This window comes from Sebastes umbrosus, chromosome 13 (assembly GCF_015220745.1).
Source record: "Sebastes umbrosus isolate fSebUmb1 chromosome 13, fSebUmb1.pri, whole genome shotgun sequence".
NCBI classification, from domain to species: Eukaryota; Metazoa; Chordata; class Actinopteri; order Perciformes; family Sebastidae; genus Sebastes; species Sebastes umbrosus.
In genome coordinates, this window is record NC_051281.1 from 13347373 (window position 1) to 13367568 (window position 20196).

General features: G+C 38.7%; 2 protein-coding genes across 2 annotated transcripts; one reads left to right on the forward strand and one right to left on the reverse strand.

Annotated features, from left to right (window-relative positions):
* Nucleotides 1-1459: 1459 nt before the first annotated feature.
* Nucleotides 1460-14057, forward strand: pfkla (phosphofructokinase, liver a). The gene is made up of 22 exons (XM_037790189.1): nt 1460-1744; nt 3344-3417; nt 3540-3617; nt 4957-5146; nt 6573-6738; nt 7423-7467; nt 7547-7655; nt 7895-7990; nt 8444-8536; nt 8910-9035; nt 9133-9197; nt 9382-9445; nt 9580-9726; nt 9832-9902; nt 10370-10457; nt 10567-10719; nt 11202-11366; nt 11462-11523; nt 12531-12642; nt 12779-12878; nt 12972-13077; nt 13156-14057. Exons 1-22 carry the CDS (start codon nt 1660-1662, stop codon nt 13301-13303), a joined length of 2343 nt encoding a protein of 780 aa, XP_037646117.1. The 5' UTR covers nt 1460-1659; the 3' UTR covers nt 13304-14057.
* Nucleotides 14058-14315: 258 nt separating this feature from the next.
* On the reverse strand, nt 14316-20053 carry LOC119500470 (protein SIX6OS1). The gene is made up of 14 exons (XM_037790190.1): nt 19937-20053; nt 19210-19266; nt 18931-19057; nt 18075-18164; nt 17791-17978; nt 17656-17698; nt 17446-17557; nt 15956-16073; nt 15771-15841; nt 14986-15182; nt 14767-14902; nt 14648-14689; nt 14531-14558; nt 14316-14457 (listed from the first exon to the last, which is right to left on the reverse strand). The coding sequence occupies exons 1-14, from the start codon at nt 19986-19988 to the stop codon at nt 14330-14332; spliced, it is 1389 nt and encodes a 462-aa protein (XP_037646118.1). The 5' UTR covers nt 19989-20053; the 3' UTR covers nt 14316-14329.
* Between the last annotated feature and the right edge of the window lie 143 nt (nt 20054-20196).

The following is a 20196-nucleotide window of genomic DNA, read 5'->3' on the forward strand; positions in this document are numbered from 1 at the left end:
CCGTAGTCCAAAGGTTTTATATAACATCAATGAAACACAACCATAGCCAGGATTTTAGAAGTACTGAGGTCAGGTCGCACATCCTCACGCCCCTAAGAAGTATATGTTTTACATTATATTTAATTATTTAACTGTTTAGCTCCCTACATAAAGTTTTATATCAATGTGTTCTCTAAACTGCCAGAGATTTGGCGGAGAACTCTTAATCCCTTCATTTTAACACTAGGCACATTTAAAGATGCTAAATATAAAGAATACCAGAAGTAGACTTAAAAAACACTATATGACGTCTGTAATTGTACATGTAAACTCCTCCTCAGATTGTTAAAATATCCTACACAAATTCTGAACAGGAAAAAAGACAAAAAAACATTAATGTACATTTTTACAATTTAATTTTTTTAAGCAAAAGTTTGGGACAGGGCTATGGAGTTGTATTTTTTCAAACAGTTTGAGTGTGCACTAACTGGTATAGAATATTACTGAATTAGGCAATTAAAGATTAAAACCTTAATTAAGGGCCCTCAGATTAAGTAGAACGAAACGTGTTCTTTTGTTTGCCTAAAATAAACTAAAAAAGACTCTTTATCTGCCGGAGTGCCGGTGATTTGTTTCTTCTGTTCTTACCACTACCTGGCACCTGATACTGTTCAAGATTTGGAGACGTGCTCGCTGCTTTTTTCTATTTGGCCCTCAGATTAAGTAGCCACTATTGTGAAAACGGTGATTTTATATATATATATATATATATATAAAATAAATAATAATAATCTAAATAAAACATATTCTTTGGGATGTATAAATTCTATCATAGAAGTGCACTCTTAAGGCAATACCGAGTATTGAGTTCTTTAATTTCTAGATACATAGTTCTACAATTTAAGTCAATCAAAGTTAAAATTAAAAATAACAAAAAAAATGCCAGCGGGCACCCTTCCTCATTTTCTGCATTGAGATACAGTAACGAATGAACAAACAAATAAAAAAATAAATACACTTTTCACCCCTGTAACTCTCTTTCTCACACTATTTGATCTGCCCAGCCGCAGTTATTTGTTTAAAAAAAAAAAGTTAAGTTGCAGTGAAACTAATTAAACACTTTTAAGCCAACAATATCAGGGACCAAATGTTTATTTATATTAAAATAAATACAGTTATTTATGAAAATAAGAAACTTAATTGTTGTCTTAAAGCCATTTCGATATCTGAAGTGTGTTAGTAGGATTAGGGTTCTGGGGGGATTTAACCTCGGGGGGCTACACATCTGGATATTGCCCTAGTGGCACCTAAAGGGTCTAGAGCCGGCCCTGGACTAGTGCAATAAAAACAGTTGAAATCAGCTCGTGTGGTACGTGCTGCTGTCGAGATTTATTATTGTCTAATCTTCAGGACTCGGCGGGGAGGCGGGGTTAATGTCGTAAGACGTGCTGCAGCTGGAACAGAGCCCTCCGGGCGGTGTGGGATCATAAAGTAAGCGCTCCCTGTACTCCTCCTTAGAGCAGGGCGGAGTCACTCTGGAAACGGCAGTTCACTCAACAGCTGCTAACGAGGAAGAGACACCTGGATTCACCTGGATTTACCTCAATAACACACTTTATTTAGATAGTTTACGGAGTTTTCTTTTCTTAGTTTTCCTCGTGGTGAACTGAGGCTGTGAAGATGTCCTCGGTGGACTTGGAGAAGCTGAAGATGACGGGAGCTGGTCGAGCCATGGCGGTGCTGACCAGCGGTGGAGATGCACAAGGTGACTTATATACTCAATATATCAGCTTTATATAGCAGCTAGAAGCCCTCTAAGTACATGTAGACATTAAGATAACCATATGTGTTAACATTAGCATGAAATAGACCCGTAGTTTGTTAAAGGAGAGGAGTGAATACTAGCTGATCAAGATTGGAAGTTGGATAGTGTTGTAAAGATGGGTCAAAGGTCAAAGGTCAAAGGTCATGTATGCACTGTATACATACTGTAGGATACTTATATGGTATGTAAGCAGACTTATTCTAGTACTGTACTTAAGTAACTTAGTTTTTATTGCAGCTTCAGCAACTTATACAATAATCATCACATTATTTCCTATTTTCATTTTACAGCTGTCTCTTTGTTTTTACACAATTTCACAACTTAAAATAAAAGGGGAGAGAGAAAACACAAAAACAAAACAAGATTTCATCTTAAACTATAATTTCAAGTGAATTCAGAGAAAAAGGGAGGACACATACTTAAACAATCCAAATAATTAAAATGAAATAAAGTCAAATAAATAAATTTAAATCAAAATAAATGTCACTTTCTGCTACTTTATACTTCTTCTCCAATACAACTCAGCTCAATATTGTACTTTTTTACTCTACTAACGTTACATCTATTTGATAACTTTAGTTACTAGTTACTTTGCAGATTCAGATTAATAATACAAAATGTAATTAACACATGAATTGTGGTGTATATAATTATAAGTTAAGATAAAACGTTATTATATTATTTTTTTTAAATGTTGTTATGTTTGCTTGTTTGTTTTTGTGTTTATACTTTTACTTACTTTACTTTAAGTAAAGTACTTTACCACTGGCCTACTTTATACTTACTTTACACTATAAATCCTATATACCACTTTATAGACTGCACATGTGTACATATTACATTCATTTATTGTACATACTACATTTATTTATTGACGGACTGTACACACTATGTTCACCCATTCACATTCAGCTGTAATTCAAATTAGCCACGCCTCTACCATCTGCAACATTAAAGCGCTTTACACATGAATGCATCAATAATTATAATACAATTATATAATTAAATATAAGCGTATTGTTTACAAAATGCAGGACTTTTACTTGTAACAGTATTTCTACATTGTGGTAATGTTACTATTACTCAACAAGATCTGAGTACTTTCCACCTCTGTGGTAACACATACAGTGTCAGGGGTATGTTCACGTAATGCTTGTCAAGGACTTTGGTTACGGTCTCCACAGATCGGGTGGCACCTTTGCCCATAGGCTCTTTTCACAGCAGCCATGTTGACATGTCAATGCAGAGTAAACACCAGATCCATGTAGGTGTGCCAGGGCCCTGGTATTGTGCACGCTGGCTCACTGGAATGGCTGTGACAAACTGATGATAATGAGTAAAGTAATTTTTATCAATTACTCTTGTGTTTACTTTGCTCTGACATGTCTAAATGGCTGCTGTGAAAAGGTCCTATAATGAAATCATGTCCACCACAGTATTTGATTTCCTCATGCAGGGTACAGTAAATTGTGCAACAGCTCGTGTGTAACGAGAAGCAGAGGTGATTCTAATATTTTTATGCAACTATCCTCGACCCAGGGATGAACGCTGCTGTCCGAGCTGTGACCAGAATGGGCATCTATGTGGGGGCCAAGGTCTATCTTATTTATGAGGTAAACAGGCTGTTTCTATTAAAAGGACCCTATTAAATATTGAGTTCGGTCTTTATTCCTGCTTGACCAGCGCACATTGTTCTTTTTAACATTAACATACCATTTGGGAAATTCATTTGAAGGGATACCAGGGCCTGGTGGATGGGGGAGACAACATCAAACTGGCCAACTGGCACAGTGTGTCCAACATCATCCAACAGGTAGGTTAAAATATTACCGTCGGTCCCTGCTGACAGCAGTGTTAAATGTAGCTGTAATAAGCCTTTTTCACAGTAGACATTTTGACTTGTCAAACTAGGAAAAGCACAGGTGTCCCAGTAACAAGCTATGCTATAAGCAGGGCCATCATTCATTTTCATTATTTACACCTTTCTTACAGGTACACGTCAAAATGTCTTCTGTGAAAAAGGCCTATTGTGCCTTAATTGTATCACAATTTAGAATTTTTCTTTCTTTCTGGTCCTAAATATCTCTCTCTATTTATCTTTCTTTTTTATGGTTTTAATAGGAATTTTGTTGTTTCATCCATCTCCTCTCATCTCCTCTCTTCCTGCCCATCTAATACTGGTTTATAACCTGGTAAGGGGCCTTGCTGCATGTGCTTTAAATATCAGTTTAAAAAAAAGCAGCAAGTTGCACTATTCAAAAGAAAATTAAACAATCCCACTGTCCTTTTTGAATTAGTTGTCTTGAAATTATGCATCAAATGTGTTGGATGGCATGTGCTACTCTTTCTAAAGCAAATCTATATTGTTGTGTTTAACATACATACATATACTAAGAGAACTAGATACAGCGTTAGAGGTGGGCTCCCATTCATTCCTATGAAAGTTACTCAGTGGCGCATGAAGCCAAAATGGCTCGACTGCCGAGTGACCCAGATCATCCGGTGATCTTCCGCATCCATTGGGCCCATAGAGCAGGCGCAGTAGCGTTTCCTTTAACCCCACGTCCCAGCCCTCGGTACAGCCCTCGGTCTGGGGTTCATTCACATGAACAGAGGAACGGAAATAATTCTGGATTCGGCTAATAGTGCATTTTACAACTTTTAGGACCTAATAGTGTTCATACTGGGAAGTTGATTTACCTAAAATTATCCGCTGAGTTACAGAAGTCTCCTTCCCAATGTAAGTCTATGGGAAAAGGTCTTTTTGGGCCCAATGGCATCACATGACGGACACAGAATTTCTATCGTTTGGCAACTACTAAAATTTGCTTCAAAGCCCGGCGCACTTTTTGGGGGCTTGGTCACAACCAACAAGTGGGGAACCACTGCTGTATTGGAGGTGCATGGCAGTACACATCTGGCATCAAAGCAAAAATATGTTTTGACTACTTCTGATCTGGCTCTGTTTCCAATCTGTTTCATCTAATGTGAATCTTGCATCTCAGATATCAGATGTATCTAACAATACCATCAGGAGCCAGAGCAAGATGACATATTTCTGTCACTTAGCATGACATTTTTCAGTGACAGATTACAATGTCCTGTTTGTCCCAGTTTGGTTTGTCACATGTTATATGACGTCTCTGCTGCAGGGTGGGACTGTGATAGGTAGCGCCCGATGCAAGACCTTCACAACTCGTGAGGGCAGGCTTTCTGCCGCCTTTAACCTTGTGCAGAAAGGCATCACCAACCTGTGTGTGTGTGGCGGAGACGGCAGCCTCACTGGAGCCAACATCTTTCGCAATGAGTGGAGCAGTCTGCTGGAGGAGCTCGTACTGAAAGGTAAAGTGCTCTCATTGTCGACTTGTTACAACTTTGTATCATTTCATGCCAACACAGATAAAGAGCTGTATCATCCACAAAGTTAGCATTTATATTTATGATTATACAACAGTTACGACCAAGTAATTTGATTGGACAAGAGGCATTCCATGAGTGTTAATCTAGAGTACAACACCAATGAGACTTTTAATTATGCATCACATTTCCACGAATAACATTTGAGTTAAATTATAAATGGTTGTCAGAAGAGGTTGAAGGGAAGGAAAATAGCCTGAATACTTCAGTGCAAAACTCCAGGTGTGCTCATTTGACATCAGCTAACGTAGACAAATTAAGAAGAGCAAAAATGAACCACTACAACATGGGCTTTGAACTGCTTTCAGACCTGGCTAAGTCTCAAAAATATAAACATCCACATTCAGTCTGTTAAGAAGAAGGAGCTGAATACAGCCTTGAGGCAGTTTTATCAGCAGCTACCTTGGGCTTCGGGCTGGTGTAAATTCTTATATCAGCGAGCCTCCAGCTAGCCGTCCAGGAATTTAATGCACGACCCAGAATTCATATCAGCTAATCATGTTTTCAAAGGTGTTGTAAAAGAGATTGCACTTTGGACGCAGGTGCAAAGAGGGGAATCGTGATCTCAAACCTGACTCATTCATCTTAAAACGTGACAAGAATGGAGCAAAGTATTTCACCATGACATTCAACGGAGAAACAAAAAAGCATAAAGACCCACTGGAGAGAGACAGAGGAAATCCCTTATGCCCGGTAGCATCTCTTGAAAAACTCCTGAGCAAAATTTCGCCCAGTGCAAAAGCCATCTATCTGCAGCAACAGCTGCAACAGACTTCTGCTGCTTCTGGTATACTGCTGTTTCCCTGGGACTAAACCAGCTGTCACAGATGTTACCCAAAATGTGCATAGAGGCAGGGACACACACGTCTTACATCAACCACAGTCTGAGAGCCACTGTCATACAGAAACTGACTGATGCAGGACTCGAGGCGAGGGAGATCATGGCAGTGAGTGGGCATAGATGAGATGCTTTATTTAAACATACAGAGACTACGATGAGTCACTTGCAGGTCTGAAAGCTCGCTAAAAACTGGAGAGCAGGAAATGATGGAGCAACGTACTGTCTGATCAAGCCAAATAAATGATTAAATAAACAAACAAATCATAATCTGTTGTTGCTTATTACTATCAACTGATGAATGTCACTTGTAGAACTGTTGTATAAAAGCAATATCACACTCAAGGTCATGCTGTTGTACTGAATATCGGCATGGCTGATGGGCGTAGGTACGAGGAGGACACATAATTTTGTCGTAATATGGTTATTTCCTTTTGCTTTGGTGTTTATAATAGTAATCTGCTAGACAACATCTACAACAATGTGTATGTGTGTGTTTGTGTGCTACTTCAGGAAGGATCACAGACATTATGGCCAGGCAGCATGACCACCTGAACATCGTGGGGCTTGTGGGCTCCATTGACAACGACTTCTGTGGCACCGACATGACCATCGGAGCTGACTCAGCGCTGCACCGCATCATGGAGATAATCGATGCCATCATGACCACCGCACAGAGGTCAGACACTGAGATATTGAACAGTGACAGCACTGAAGCAGCTGGTGCTAACAGTTGTAAATAGATATATTTGTATCAGTAATAGATATACAGGTATTTATTTTGGACTGTTGTTCGGACAAAATGTGTCATTTGAAGACGTCACTTTAGGCTCAGAGAAGTGATCATGGGCATATTTAAAGAATTTATTGAAAAATGATTAATGATAGATTGTAAAGTAATTTGCAGATAGTAGGAGTATTACTTACAGTACATGACGGTTGGCATGCCCCAGCTTGGAGAAGCAGACAGTAGTACCAGAGCAAAGCAATCCAGTGTGGATTGGGACGGCAGAAAAACATATTTTAGCCACCTAAAAGAAAGGCTCACCTAAAAAAATCGTTATCCGTTTAAGTGTACGTTATATTTACACCTACTATGGATTAGTACCTCATACAACCCCACTTCAAAACACCCAAACTATCCCTTTAATTTGTATTAATGCAAGCATAGTGTAATGATGGAATGCAATCATCTAAGCCAAGTTTTGTTATAACTCAACTCACCCATTCAAGTCTTAGGCTTGAACTCTATGAGCTTGCCTGGACTTGCTCCCTTGGATCTCGGCATGTTGCTCCAGTCTTGAAATTCTCTGTTTGTATGCTCACATACTTGCTTCAAATGTTGTGTACCCTCTTCTAACAGCCACCAGCGCACTTTTGTTCTGGAAATCATGGGACGACACTGTGGGTGAGTAACACTCTGACATATAATGCTTTCCTTCATACACTTCCCCTGAATAAAGCACATGATTGTTCTATTACTGCAGATATCTGGCCTTGGTGTCTGCGCTGGCATCTGGGGCAGACTGGCTCTTCATTCCAGAGGCTCCTCCTCAGGAGGGCTGGGAGGACCGGATGTGTGCCCGTCTAGAGTCGGTAAGACATAAAAACTAGTCAACTCATGTCTGTATGGGATTGGCCCATAGCACATATGTATGTGTCTGGGGCCAGGAGAGGTTATTTTATTTTGAAGTAGGAGAAATATAGACAATAATTTCGTCTATAAGCATTTCAGAAATAGAGGCTAAATCGCCTTTCTTAAAATACAGGACTTGGAAGCAGGATTGTGCTTAACTGACTTACTGGATAATATGTGTGTATCTGTTTATCTCCAGAGCCGCATAAAGGGGTCAAGACTCAACATTGTAATCATCGCAGAGGGAGCCATCGACAGAAATGGCGAGCCCATCTCCTCAACTTACGTAAAAGATGTAAGTTTAAAGATGTATAACAGGTTGAACTTAGGGCTGGGCAATATGACGATATGTATCGTCAAAACAATATCAAAATGTCTGTTGTATATATTTTTCTATATCGTTTCTATGGCGATATAGGCTACGTCTATATTTATTTATTTATTTTTTCTCTATAATTTCACTTAAAGCTGTTTATTTCATATAGAATATATATCTATAGAATTACCGGGAAACATGTTATGTCGTGATATATATCGTTATCGAGATATGAAATGACCTATATCGTGATAGAAGATTTTGGCCTTATCGCCCAGCGCTAGTTGAACTAGCAGAGAGCAGTTCAGTTCAGTGTTCAGAGTTTGCTTTCAATTGTTTGTAAAGGACTTTTCTCCCATAGTATATCTGTTGTAAATGGCAGCTAAATGACAAACCCATAACACACTGAAATGCTTCCATGTGTGTTTGAAGCTGGTGGTAGAGAGGCTGGGTTATGATACCAGAGTGACGGTACTCGGCCATGTTCAGCGAGGAGGAACTCCCTCAGCGTTTGACAGAATACTGGTGAGTTGGACAACATGCTGAATTATTTTACACTACAACAATGCAGCTATGATGACACACGCTGACTACTCCCTTTCCAAGACTGCTGTAATTTGAGCCGCCAAGTGCAAAAGTGTGGTAACGCCGTTCGCCTCGCTCAGAGTTCATCCTTACCATATTAACACTACTTTAGGAGCAACAGAAGTCAGTCGGCAGCTGGCAATACCACGGTTTTGCACTCTGAGGCTCACATCACCTCAGTTTTGCAATCGTGTCTGAGAACTAGGGTGACCTTCAGGTAACATAAAAATGATGCGTAGGAGGTGATGCTGTTCAACGTTCATTATCTATGCATGTGAATGCACTATCACAGTATGGACTGTTGTGTTTTCAGAGCAGTAAGTTGGGTGTGGAGGCGGTGGTTGCCCTGATGGAGGCCTCTCCTGACACCCCAGCCTGCGCCATCGGCCTGTCGGGTAACCACGCTGTTCGTCTGCCTCTAATGGAGTGTGTGGAGATGGTAAGTCGCTCTCCTCTCTTCTATAATTGATTTTAATGGACATACTTGCGAACAGTGGGAGGTTGCTGTATTTTTTTGACCGTACCACCATTTGCAGACTAAATTGGTGCAGAAGGCCATGAACGAGAAGAAGTTTGATGAGGCTGTCAAACTGCGTGGAGGGTGAGTGCTGAGATGCTTTTCATGAATATTAGATAGTTAAAATATATCATTATATTAAAATGCCAAATGTATGTCCTTTTTGTAAATGCATCATCCATTCATATTCATTTTATCATGCACATAATTTTGTTGTTTTGAGCAAATAATCAACAAGACTGAGCTAAAAATAATGATTTTCTTGCAGGAGTTTTGAGAACAACTGGAACATCTACAAGCTTCTTGGCTTCCAGAAGCCCGTCCAGTCTGAGGTAAGTCTCTCACTAACATGAACACACACCTGCACACACACATACAGACAGTAGTAGCCTTAACATGTGTAAATGAATCACCAATGCTTAATTCAAATGTGCCTATTATTAATATCTGACTCATGTTCCCTCAGAGCAATTTCTCCTTGGCTATTCTGAACGTGGGCGCTCCGGCTGCAGGGATGAATGCAGCAGTGAGGTCTGCTGTGAGGTTAGCACTCGCTCAGGGACACAAGGTCTATACTGTCCATGATGGCTTTCAAGGACTTGCCCTTGGAAAGGTGAGGGCTTCCACCTCTACTTCATTACCACACTGAGTTTAGCAACACGTAACCTGTATGAGACTGAGAGGGAACTGTTCAGCACTGACACCTGTCTGTCTGCAGGTTTATGAGATGGAGTGGCACAGTGTGGCGGGATGGACTGGCCAAGGGGGCTCACTGCTGGGGACAAAACGGTGAGCAACAGGACACTTTTATTCCTATAATATGAACATATTTAAGTAATCTTAAGAGTACTCCAACAGTTTAGTATTGTACTTCCATAAAGTTTAATCTAACAAAAAATCCATTCAAAAAACCCATTGACTTCGAGACGAGGGAAGTGAAAGTGCTAAAATGCTAACTCATTTCCGGGACTCATTCCTGCACCACTCCATTCCAGAGCCCCAGTTTTGTAATGCAAATTTTCTGGTAAAAAATACATGTAGTCTCCAAGCCAAAGCTTAGAGACGAGAGTGATGTCACTTGAGTCATTTGTCAGACTTGACAAAACGTCCTCCGGAGCCACAGGAGAAATGAAACAACTGTTTTTTCACAGGCTGTGCGATACTCGCTGTGACTTCTAAAATAACCTTTGACATGTATATTTGTCAGAGCGCTTCTTCAAGTGATTGTTTGATTTCTGTTTCATGTCCTATTTCAGAACACTTCCGAACAAACACATGGAGAAGATTGTGGAAACCCTCGCCAAGTTCAAGATCTCAGCTCTGCTTGTAATTGGAGGGTTTGAGGTATTGAGACACAACCCTTCAAAGAGCCAGAACCGCACTAGTATATTATTTTATCGTGTCAGTGTTACATCAAAGAGGTATTCAATCTTCCTCTTGGTGACTTTCAAAGGCATACGCAGGTGTGCTGCAGCTGTTTGAAGCCCGGGGTCGCTATGATGAGCTCTGCATCCCCATGTGTATGATCCCTGCTACCATCAGCAACAACGTCCCTGGAACTGACTTCAGCCTGGGAGCAGACACGGCTGTCAATGCTGCCATGGAGGTAATGCTGAGCAGATGGCAAATTAACAGAGTGACTTTGATGTTTCAGGATTAACACAAATAGAGACTGAACCAAGCCAGAAAACAGGACATGTAATATGAGCTGAGCTGTGTATTATTAATAAGGTACACTTTGAACTCTGTATACTGAGTGAAAACAGGGGTGACAGTTAGTATTTAGAGCTTGTTTTTATCTTTAAACTTTGAGAGGAAGGAGACGGAGACAGGCAGCACGCTAGTTCACCCCTGTACGTCTATATAAATCTAGACGTACAGGGATGAACGTCCTTAAGCACAACACACTATCACTACTTATTCTTTCTAGAGGCTGCATAATGTGCTCCAGAACTGTACACAGTATAGTATAGGTGAGGCTTAATTAGGAGTAAGTTAACTCTTTCTCCACTTCTAGACTCACACTTTTGACCTTGCCTTCAATTGCCAATGTCTCCTTTCACGTTGCCGTTTTGATTTCCTCCTCAGGGTTGCGACAAGATCAAGCAGTCTGCCACTGGGACCAAGAGACGAGTGTTTGTGGTGGAGACTATGGGTGGGTTCTGTGGATATCTGGCAACCTCCACGGGTATAGCTGTGGGTGCTGACGCAGCCTACATCTTTGAAGACCCCTTCAACATCCACGACCTGAAGGTAAGACCAAAAGAAAAACCTCTGCTGTTTTCTTTACTTTTGTCCATAATGTTCACAGCTTTAACTGTCTCTTTAATTAACTGGCTTTTTGACAGACCAATGTGGACCATTTGACTGAAAAGATGAAGAAGGACATCCAGCGGGGTCTAGTACTGAGGTATATAACACTCACTCAGCCATTAGAGATTAGATGGAGATTCTTATGCAATGTTAGCATGGTAACATTTGCTAAAAACAAAGTAGCTACTGCTGAGGCTGATGGGAAGGTTTGTAGTTTGCAAGTATTTGGTCATAAACCAAAGAATTGGACAGACTGGACATTTTGACTAGAAGTGGTTCCCAACCTTTTTCCTTAAGGGACCCTTTTTATATTATTGAGTAAACTGAGGGGCATATTTATTGATATTTCATATTATATTCAATGCATAACGATAACAGTACAGAACAACTGATAAACTGAACAATTAACCCAAATGATGATCACAATAACTGGAAGTTTGTGTAAAACGAGTGATTTGGATGAATTTTGAGCAGATTATTTCCTGTGAATATTGAATCAGCGATGAGTTTTCCTGTTATTTTTATGAACTTTTAATACTATTCACTGTCTGTATCATGTATTGTTTTGAATTTTTAACAATTATACATACTTAATAGGCTTATTTTATTTGACAAAGTCAGTGTTCCCTGAAGCTTGGCCATTGTTCTATTAGGTCTTTGATTGATTTAACTTCATACTTTTCTAATGCAGGACGAAGCTGTTTAGCAGAGAGGGAAAGCTCTGTGAATATAACTTGTGTTCAGGTCTTCACCTTGCCTTTACCTCGTTTTTATCTTAAATAATAATCCAAACTTTAAGAACAACAATTTCATTTAGTTTTCTTCACAAATGAGTGAAATGCTGAGATATAGGCCAACTGTATATTTAAAAAGAAAGTTATCTTGCACCCCTTAAAAACAAGATGACCAACCGAAGGACAGTGCTATCATTAGTGTCAGTGTTTTCAGAAGTGAAAATAATACAAATCTTAACTATTTGATTTCAACAAAACAAAATCAAAAGGACATACTGTACAGCATATATGAAACATATCACACAGTATATATATGAAACATTGTCCGATTTATTTTTTCCTTTGTTGATTATTTGCTCTGTCATAACAGGAATGAAAAATGCCACGAAAACTACACTACAGACTTCATCCATAGGCTGTATTCATCAGAGGGGAAGGGCATCTTTGACTGCAGAGTTAATGTGTTGGGACACCTTCAGCAGGTACGGAGACACCACACACAGCTTAGCAACTTAATAATGATTTAAATTACAGTGACAATATAAGGGACACTCATATACTGTGAAGAGACAGAGTCTTGCAATATGTTTATACTCCACTCGTGTGTTTGTGCTCCAGGGAGGGTCGCCTTCTCCCTTTGACAGAAATTTTGGCACTAAGTTGGGTGTTAAGGCTATCCAGTGGATTTCAGAGAGACTGACTGAAAACTTCCGACAAGGTAGAGTTACTGTATAAAGTCATAAATTAATTGCTCAGAAATCCAAAGTCAAACCACAGCAATGTACTGATTCAACAGTTTTTTTCCCATCAGGCCGCGTGTTCGCCAACTCACCAGATACAGCATGTGTGCTCGGCCTCAACAGGAAGGTCATCAAATTCAGCCCCGTCACTGAACTGAAGGATGTGACTGATTTTGAGTAAGCAATGTCAGTTTTAGTTAAATAACAATTAATTTTGAATATGTCGTAATAATATCTGATTTATATTTTTTTCAGGCACCGGATGCCCAAAGTCCAGTGGTGGTATAATCTTCGACCGCTGCTAAAAATGTTGGCCAAGTATCAAACCAGCTTCTGTGAATATGTCCCAGGAGAGATTGAACATGTGACTCGACGCTCCATCAGCATCGACCCGGGGTTCTAGTCTCTCTAAAACTACAGTATGCTCTCTGCACCTTTTAACCCTTATCTGTCCATCCTTTGCTCCTATGCAGACTATATACTTAAAGAATGTTTTTCAACAGGACTGAAGACTTTTTATAGCCGGCATTAATCTCAGTCTGTTGTTAGTGTCATGCTATAGTAGCTACAGTACATATAATAATGTAAAAATGTACTTCAAGTAGTCATTTATTGAATGAGGGATTCAATAGAGCAGATTTTGCTGTTCCATGTACCAAGCAAGCCTCTGTGTCACTGCCTTAAAAAGACAATCAGGTCTGCCACGAAGCTAAAACTCGTTGATTTACTACTGAATATATTATATAAAGCAGATTGTATGTGTGTATGAAATAATCTGATCAGAAACCTTCAGGAAAAGAAGTATGTAGTATGTACGTATATCCATGTTATCCAGCTAAAAATGAGAGCTACTATATGTTTGGACCTCCTCTATGTGGTTCATGTTTAACTCACTCAATGTCTGAATGTGACTCATGGGACCAGTGAGATGTTAATTTCATTTTATTTGTACACTGTGTAGGATTGAAACACTGCTTCTGTCTTTAATTAATGCAAACTGAACAGCAATTCACAAATTATCAATTATTCCACAGTGTAATAAACTTCACAACTACAGTACTTTAAATAGAGAAATCTTTAAAGAAATGTGAACACATGTTGTGTATTATTTTGACACTAAAGCTATATCTTCAATAAAATCAATCATTGGACAGTGATAATGTTAGAAATATGTTCTTTGTAGTGTGAATAGCTATTGAAATAACATATTAAGTTAAACAGAGAAATAAATACCATTTAACAGAACAAAAAAGCCTACATGTCAAACTTAAGTTAGATTTTTAACTGTTGACGTTTTATAATGGTGTTAACCCATGAACCCTTACCTCAGGTATCTGTAACTATATGAGAACATTACCGAAGAAAATAAGTAACCAAGTGGTCTTAAAAACGCAATAATTCCTCATTTCAGATGTTGTTCTTCCGACTCTCAAAAGTTGAATGAAAATGGAAACTCGTCCCTGGTGTTATCTTTGTTACTTGTCTGAGGGCTCTTGGAGGTGAAGGCAAACTGGAAGTCTTCACTTTGCTCTGGTTGGCCAAACAGGAACTCAGGACCTGCAAAATCATATAAATACCTGTAGTTCAAAGCAGGTAATACACATCACAAAAATAGAGATTTGATACTTACAGGTTGAAGACTTTGATTCTGTGGTTTTCTGAAAAGAGACAAATATATTTTGGTATTTTTGTTCTAGTGATACTGTATGAAATAAAGAGAGGTTACAGTAAAAACACACTACGGTACCTTCTCGTTGAAAAAAGAGCTGGCAAAAGCGAAAGATGACTCCTGTAAAGAAACATGGAGGTAATTCCAAAAACTAAGAAACAGCGGTTTCTGTCAAATCACTTATTCCTTTTGCTCACCTCATCGTGTGACGAGCCCACGTCAAATCCAAACCCAGAGAAGCCCGGGGTGCTGGGATCAGAGTTCAGAGAGAACAGGAAAGCTGGAGATTTGGTATCAAAGGTGCCTTCATGTGGGGAGCTGGCAGGGCTTAAGCTGAAGTGAACAAATGAAACGTAGTTTTCAGCGGCTGTCTTGACTGTGATTCAAAGTGTTGGACGAGTCAGATAAAGACTTACTTAAATGGGAACGTTGGGGTTGAAGCCACAGATGTCATTTTTGCTGGGGACGACTGAGGATATGTTTCTTGAGATGATGACTGAAAAGCAGCGAGTCCCTCATTGTCCTCTTCGCTCTGTGCCTGCTCTTCATCTATAGCTACTTCTTCTTCCACCTCACTCTCTACTGCCTCCTCCGCTCCTGATACAGTGGATTGCTGCTCAGAAAACATCTTGAGTGTTAAAGCATTTCCAACAGGAAAAGTTGAAATGTTACGTAGCATTTGGAGTATAGACAATATCGATTTAATACAATCTGATACAACAGATTTTCAATTACAAAAATGAATGTTATTTGAAATATTCAACTGCAACAACTCTTTACCAACACAATGTAATTAGTCAGGAAATATTCCAGCGATCTTGGCGGGAAGAGATTTCATTGATGATCATGCTTTGGTAGAAAATAGTTCTCAATGAAAACTGTTAACATTGACATCTGTGGATTATCCTCTGTAATTAAAGATTTATTCTGGAAAGAGATGTTGCTATTGGGTTTTTCAGATATGATTGGGATGCTGTGAGAGCCATAAAAGAATAGTCGTGATTTAGTATCTCAGTTCCATAAAGTTGGGACACTTGTAGAGACAGATTTAGAAAAATGGTCAAAATCCATCCAGCAGATGCCTAGATTACCTGACTTTTAGTTCCTAAGTTTCCCATAATGCAACTCGATAGCGGGTTGTGTTTTGGGGGGACAAAGTGGCCATTTTAAGGACAGTCTAAGTATAATAGACAAACATTACCAAGACTTGGTCCTGTTGTCCAGATTCATGATCCTGCTCCTCAGTGTCCATTTCATCGTGCCGTCTTTGCTCTGAAGAAATAAATATTCTGATGGGTTTGATGTAACATAAACATCCAAACATGGCATCTGGTGTGTAAAGTGTCGGTATTAACTGAAACACATAGTGGACTTTCCTCTACTTACCATCCAATGGATGACATGACCTCAGCTCATTGCTTTCTTCGTCTGGGGAAGGGCTGCAGACGGTATTTTCGACGGTCATTTCTTCAGTATTTGCCTCTCCAGAAGTTTTATAACCATTCTGCAAGATCAATCACTCAATCAATCATTTATTAATGACCACAAAACCAAGGTCATTTGAATTTACTTTTTGTACGGCATAGTGGGTAAGCTCAATACAGCAGTGTCAGTAACATCAAACAGACATATCAACATCACATTAGACACATGACTAACAAAACAGACATTATTCCTATAATGTGTGTATAATCTGTGACAGTATTTACAAGATTGATACAAAGGTTTTAAGTGCAGTAAAGCTGTCAGGGACCTACAGCACCTCCTAGAGGGCATCAGCTGGAAGAGGTGGTGGGCAGCGTGAGAGGGGTCAGAGATTTTTTATTTTTTTTGTTCTTTTCCTTGTGTATTTCTGATATAGTGATTCAACTGATTGGAGGGGGAAGTCAATAATCTTGGATGGTTTATTGACTATGCGCTGCAGTTTTGTGCATGTGCAACTGTCCTTACTGCCGTACCAAACTGTTATTGATGAGGTGAGTATGCTCTCAATGATGGCGGTGTAAAACTGAAGGAGGAGGCTTTGTTTTACTTTGAATGTTGTCTTTGCTGGGCTTTTTTGGTGATGTGGTCTATATTGATATTCCATTTGAGTGTGTTGCTGATGTGTGTGTGCCAAGAAATTTGAATGAATCAGTGACGGTTATGTGCCTGAAATCTATATTAAGTTCTTGTGTTTTAGATGTGTTGAGCTGGAGGTTGTTATCAAGGCATCAAGTGGCTGCTTGGGCTACGTGCTCGCCGTATCGGTCTTCGTTGTTGTTGGCTATGAGTCAAAATCGGTTGTGTCTTATTTAAGAATGGTGACTGAGCTGTGGTGGGATGTGAAGTGGTTTGTGCGGAAGGAGAAGAGCCAGGGTGAGAGGACGTAACCCTGGTGGGCGCCTGTGCTGAGGGTCAGAGAGCGAGATGAAAGGCTATTCATCTTAACCCTCTGTTGCCTTCTCCAGAGGATGCTCCTGAGGCATATGCAGGGGTCAATATTCATGTTCAACAGTGTATTGAAGAGATTGACCGGGTTTATTGTATTGAAGGCCGAGATGAAGTCAATGAACAGGATGTGGGCGAAGGTGTTGGGTGACTCTAATGTAGTGTGACGTGGAGGGCTATGTTAACAGCATCCTCTAGAGACCTATTGGCTTGATAAGCAAACTGATAAATATCTATCAGAGGGTTGGTGTTGGATTTCAAATAAGAGAGAATGATGCGCTCAAACACCTTCATGACCGCAGATGTAAAGGAAATTGGTCATCACTGTTGATCTGTTCGGGTTTATCAAAGTGCCTACAGGACCTGCTTCAACTTTTACATTTCATAATTGCTAGAATTTTGCCAGCTTTACTTTACCATTAGTATTGTTCGATGTATCTGAGTACCTTTGTCTGGTTAAGATGAAGAGAAGAGATGTCAATGGAAGAATTACTTTCCTCGTCTGTCTGAGGATCTAGTTGTTTCTCTGGTTCTGCCATGGGCTGCTGGCCCAAAACACTAGAAAGAAAAGTGAACTCAATCAGGGAAAAAACTGCACTTTGCTGGAGGCTATGTGTCATGACTATTTGTTATTTATAAGATTCACTGAAAGATACCTGTCTGATAGTTTCATGGTGGAAGTAGAATCAACTGCTGGACCTGGTCAGGCAGAAATTCAATTAACTGTGTCAAGAGCTGTAAATATTTCAGCACTACCAGAGCAAGTTATGATGATATAAAAAGTTTATTACCAGTGAGACTGTCCAGCTCCTTCTGTTTCATTGTTATTTGATCATCACAACCCTTGATCCTACACTCAATCTCCTCTTTTTCAGCCTGCAGCGCGAGGAGCTTTTGAGCAAGAGGATTTTGGTAATAATATTCTTTATGCGACTGGAATGTCTCCCTGTAGCTTGTAATTCTCTCTTCGTAGACTTCCCTTGTTGGGTTACAAATTAACAACAATTCCGCTTTGTTTATTATGGCCCACAAAATGTATTAAATGCAATTTAACACCACAGCTAACTGAACCTACATGTCATGGTTGTAGCTGGCTTTTCTGCTCTCCAGTTCTACTTTCAGTGTCTGCTCATACTGAAGAAGCAGGCTGTTAGTTGTCTTCATGCTAAAGTGGATGACAAGCAGTAATATATGAATATCCATACTGCACTGCGCTGCTTATATGTAAAATTTGACTTGGTCCATCATGGTTTGGCCCATTTACTTCTAGCAGGGAATGAAATTAGCACCGGCCACCTGCCAAATACAGGGTAAATGTTGGCTGTGGCAGGTCACCTCCCACTCAAGATGTCACAATATCAGATTTTCACAACACAATTATTGTGGCCAATATAATTCATGATTCAGATATCTATAGGAAATTTGAAAAAATAAAAAATAAAGCTACCAGTCAAATTCTTCGTTAACTTTGTTTATTGTGCCTTTTGTCTATTTTTTTGGCAAATTAATTACAGTACACCCAAGTGTAGGGAGGTAGAGAGAGTTTGTAACCATAACTGTATATATAAAATGATTTAAGAGGCGTTGAATTATTTATACAATATTATCATAGTTATTGTCAATACCTATATATTGCGTCACCCTATCTACCACCATGGCAGATAGGACTTCCTTATATTGAGAAATATTATTTTTAAAAGGCAATTCCTGAGTTAAAAATAGTCAGGGATTAGATTAAGGTTACATAATATATTCCATATTTTTAGTGTCTGGTACCACTGACTCAGTGTTTACGATTCTAAAGCGTTCTACGTAGATTTCAGGAGTGGCAGACAAATAATCGAGTGGCCGGTAGAAATGTTCAGTGATCTGCCACAGTGACAGGTGAGGAAAAAAACTTAATTTCAGACCCTGACTACTAGTTATCATACCTTTTAGCATTTGCTTTATTGTGCATCCCAGTGTTCTGCTTCACCCTGATTTCTTCCTCAAGTTTTTTGATATTTCTCTGGAGTGTTTCAATGTAAGTCCTCCTCTCAGCAGTGTCATCTCTGCAAACTGTTGACAAAAAATGTGAACACATGGACATCATTTTACAACATAAAATATATGGTAAACAAACTATTTGTTTGTCAGCCTTCCTTTCATATAAATGTCTAATTATATCTTAGTTAGGGTTAAGAAGACGAACTGTTAAGACATCACCTCACCTTTAATTTGTTGGTTGATTTCATTCTTCTTTAGGGAAAGCTCCCTGGTTTGAAGAGCTATCAAACACAAACAACAGGTATCTTATTTAAAAAGAACTAATATCTATATCATTATTAATAGTAGTATAAGTATAATGATAATAATAATAATCATAATAATAATAATGAGCACAATCATAATAATAATAATAATCATCATCATCATAATAAGCACAATCATAATCATAATAATCATCCTAATAATAATACTAATAATGATAATAATAATAATGTTAATAATAATGTTAATAATAATAAAAATAATAATCATCATAATAATAATAATCATAATGAGCACAATCATAATAATAATCATAATGAGCACAATCATAATAATAATCATAATAATAATAATCATAATATTAATGATAATAATAATAATAATGATAATAATAATAATAATAATAATAATAATAATAATAATGGTAATAATAATAATAATAAAAATAATAATCATAATAATAATAATAATCTCCTCACCTGAATTAGCTATTTATTAGCATATTTAATTTATAAACTAGTCACTTAGCGTTAACTAACCAAAACTAGCTAGCTAGCTAGCTACTGAAGCAGCTAATGTTAGCTAACGTTAAACTAAAGTTAAACCTTTACATTGTAAACCAAACAAACATCAACTGACACCAAACTACAACTATAAACGCACAATGAACTCAATATCTTAACTCACCAAACTGAAAGAGGAGGCTGTCAATATGATTAAGTGAATATTGGTCGTTCATCTTTAGGCTAGCAGTTAGCAGCGTTAGCTCTGGCGGGATGCTGCTGTTGTCAAGGCGACGGCACTGACGATAAGTAGACCCTTTCAAAATAAAAGAACGGTTTACCCGTATTATAAAGTTGTACCCAATAATTATATCTAAACATTTGATATCATTTGTGAACCATGAATTTACAAAATTTTGTGCCAAACCATAAGTGAAAACTTTG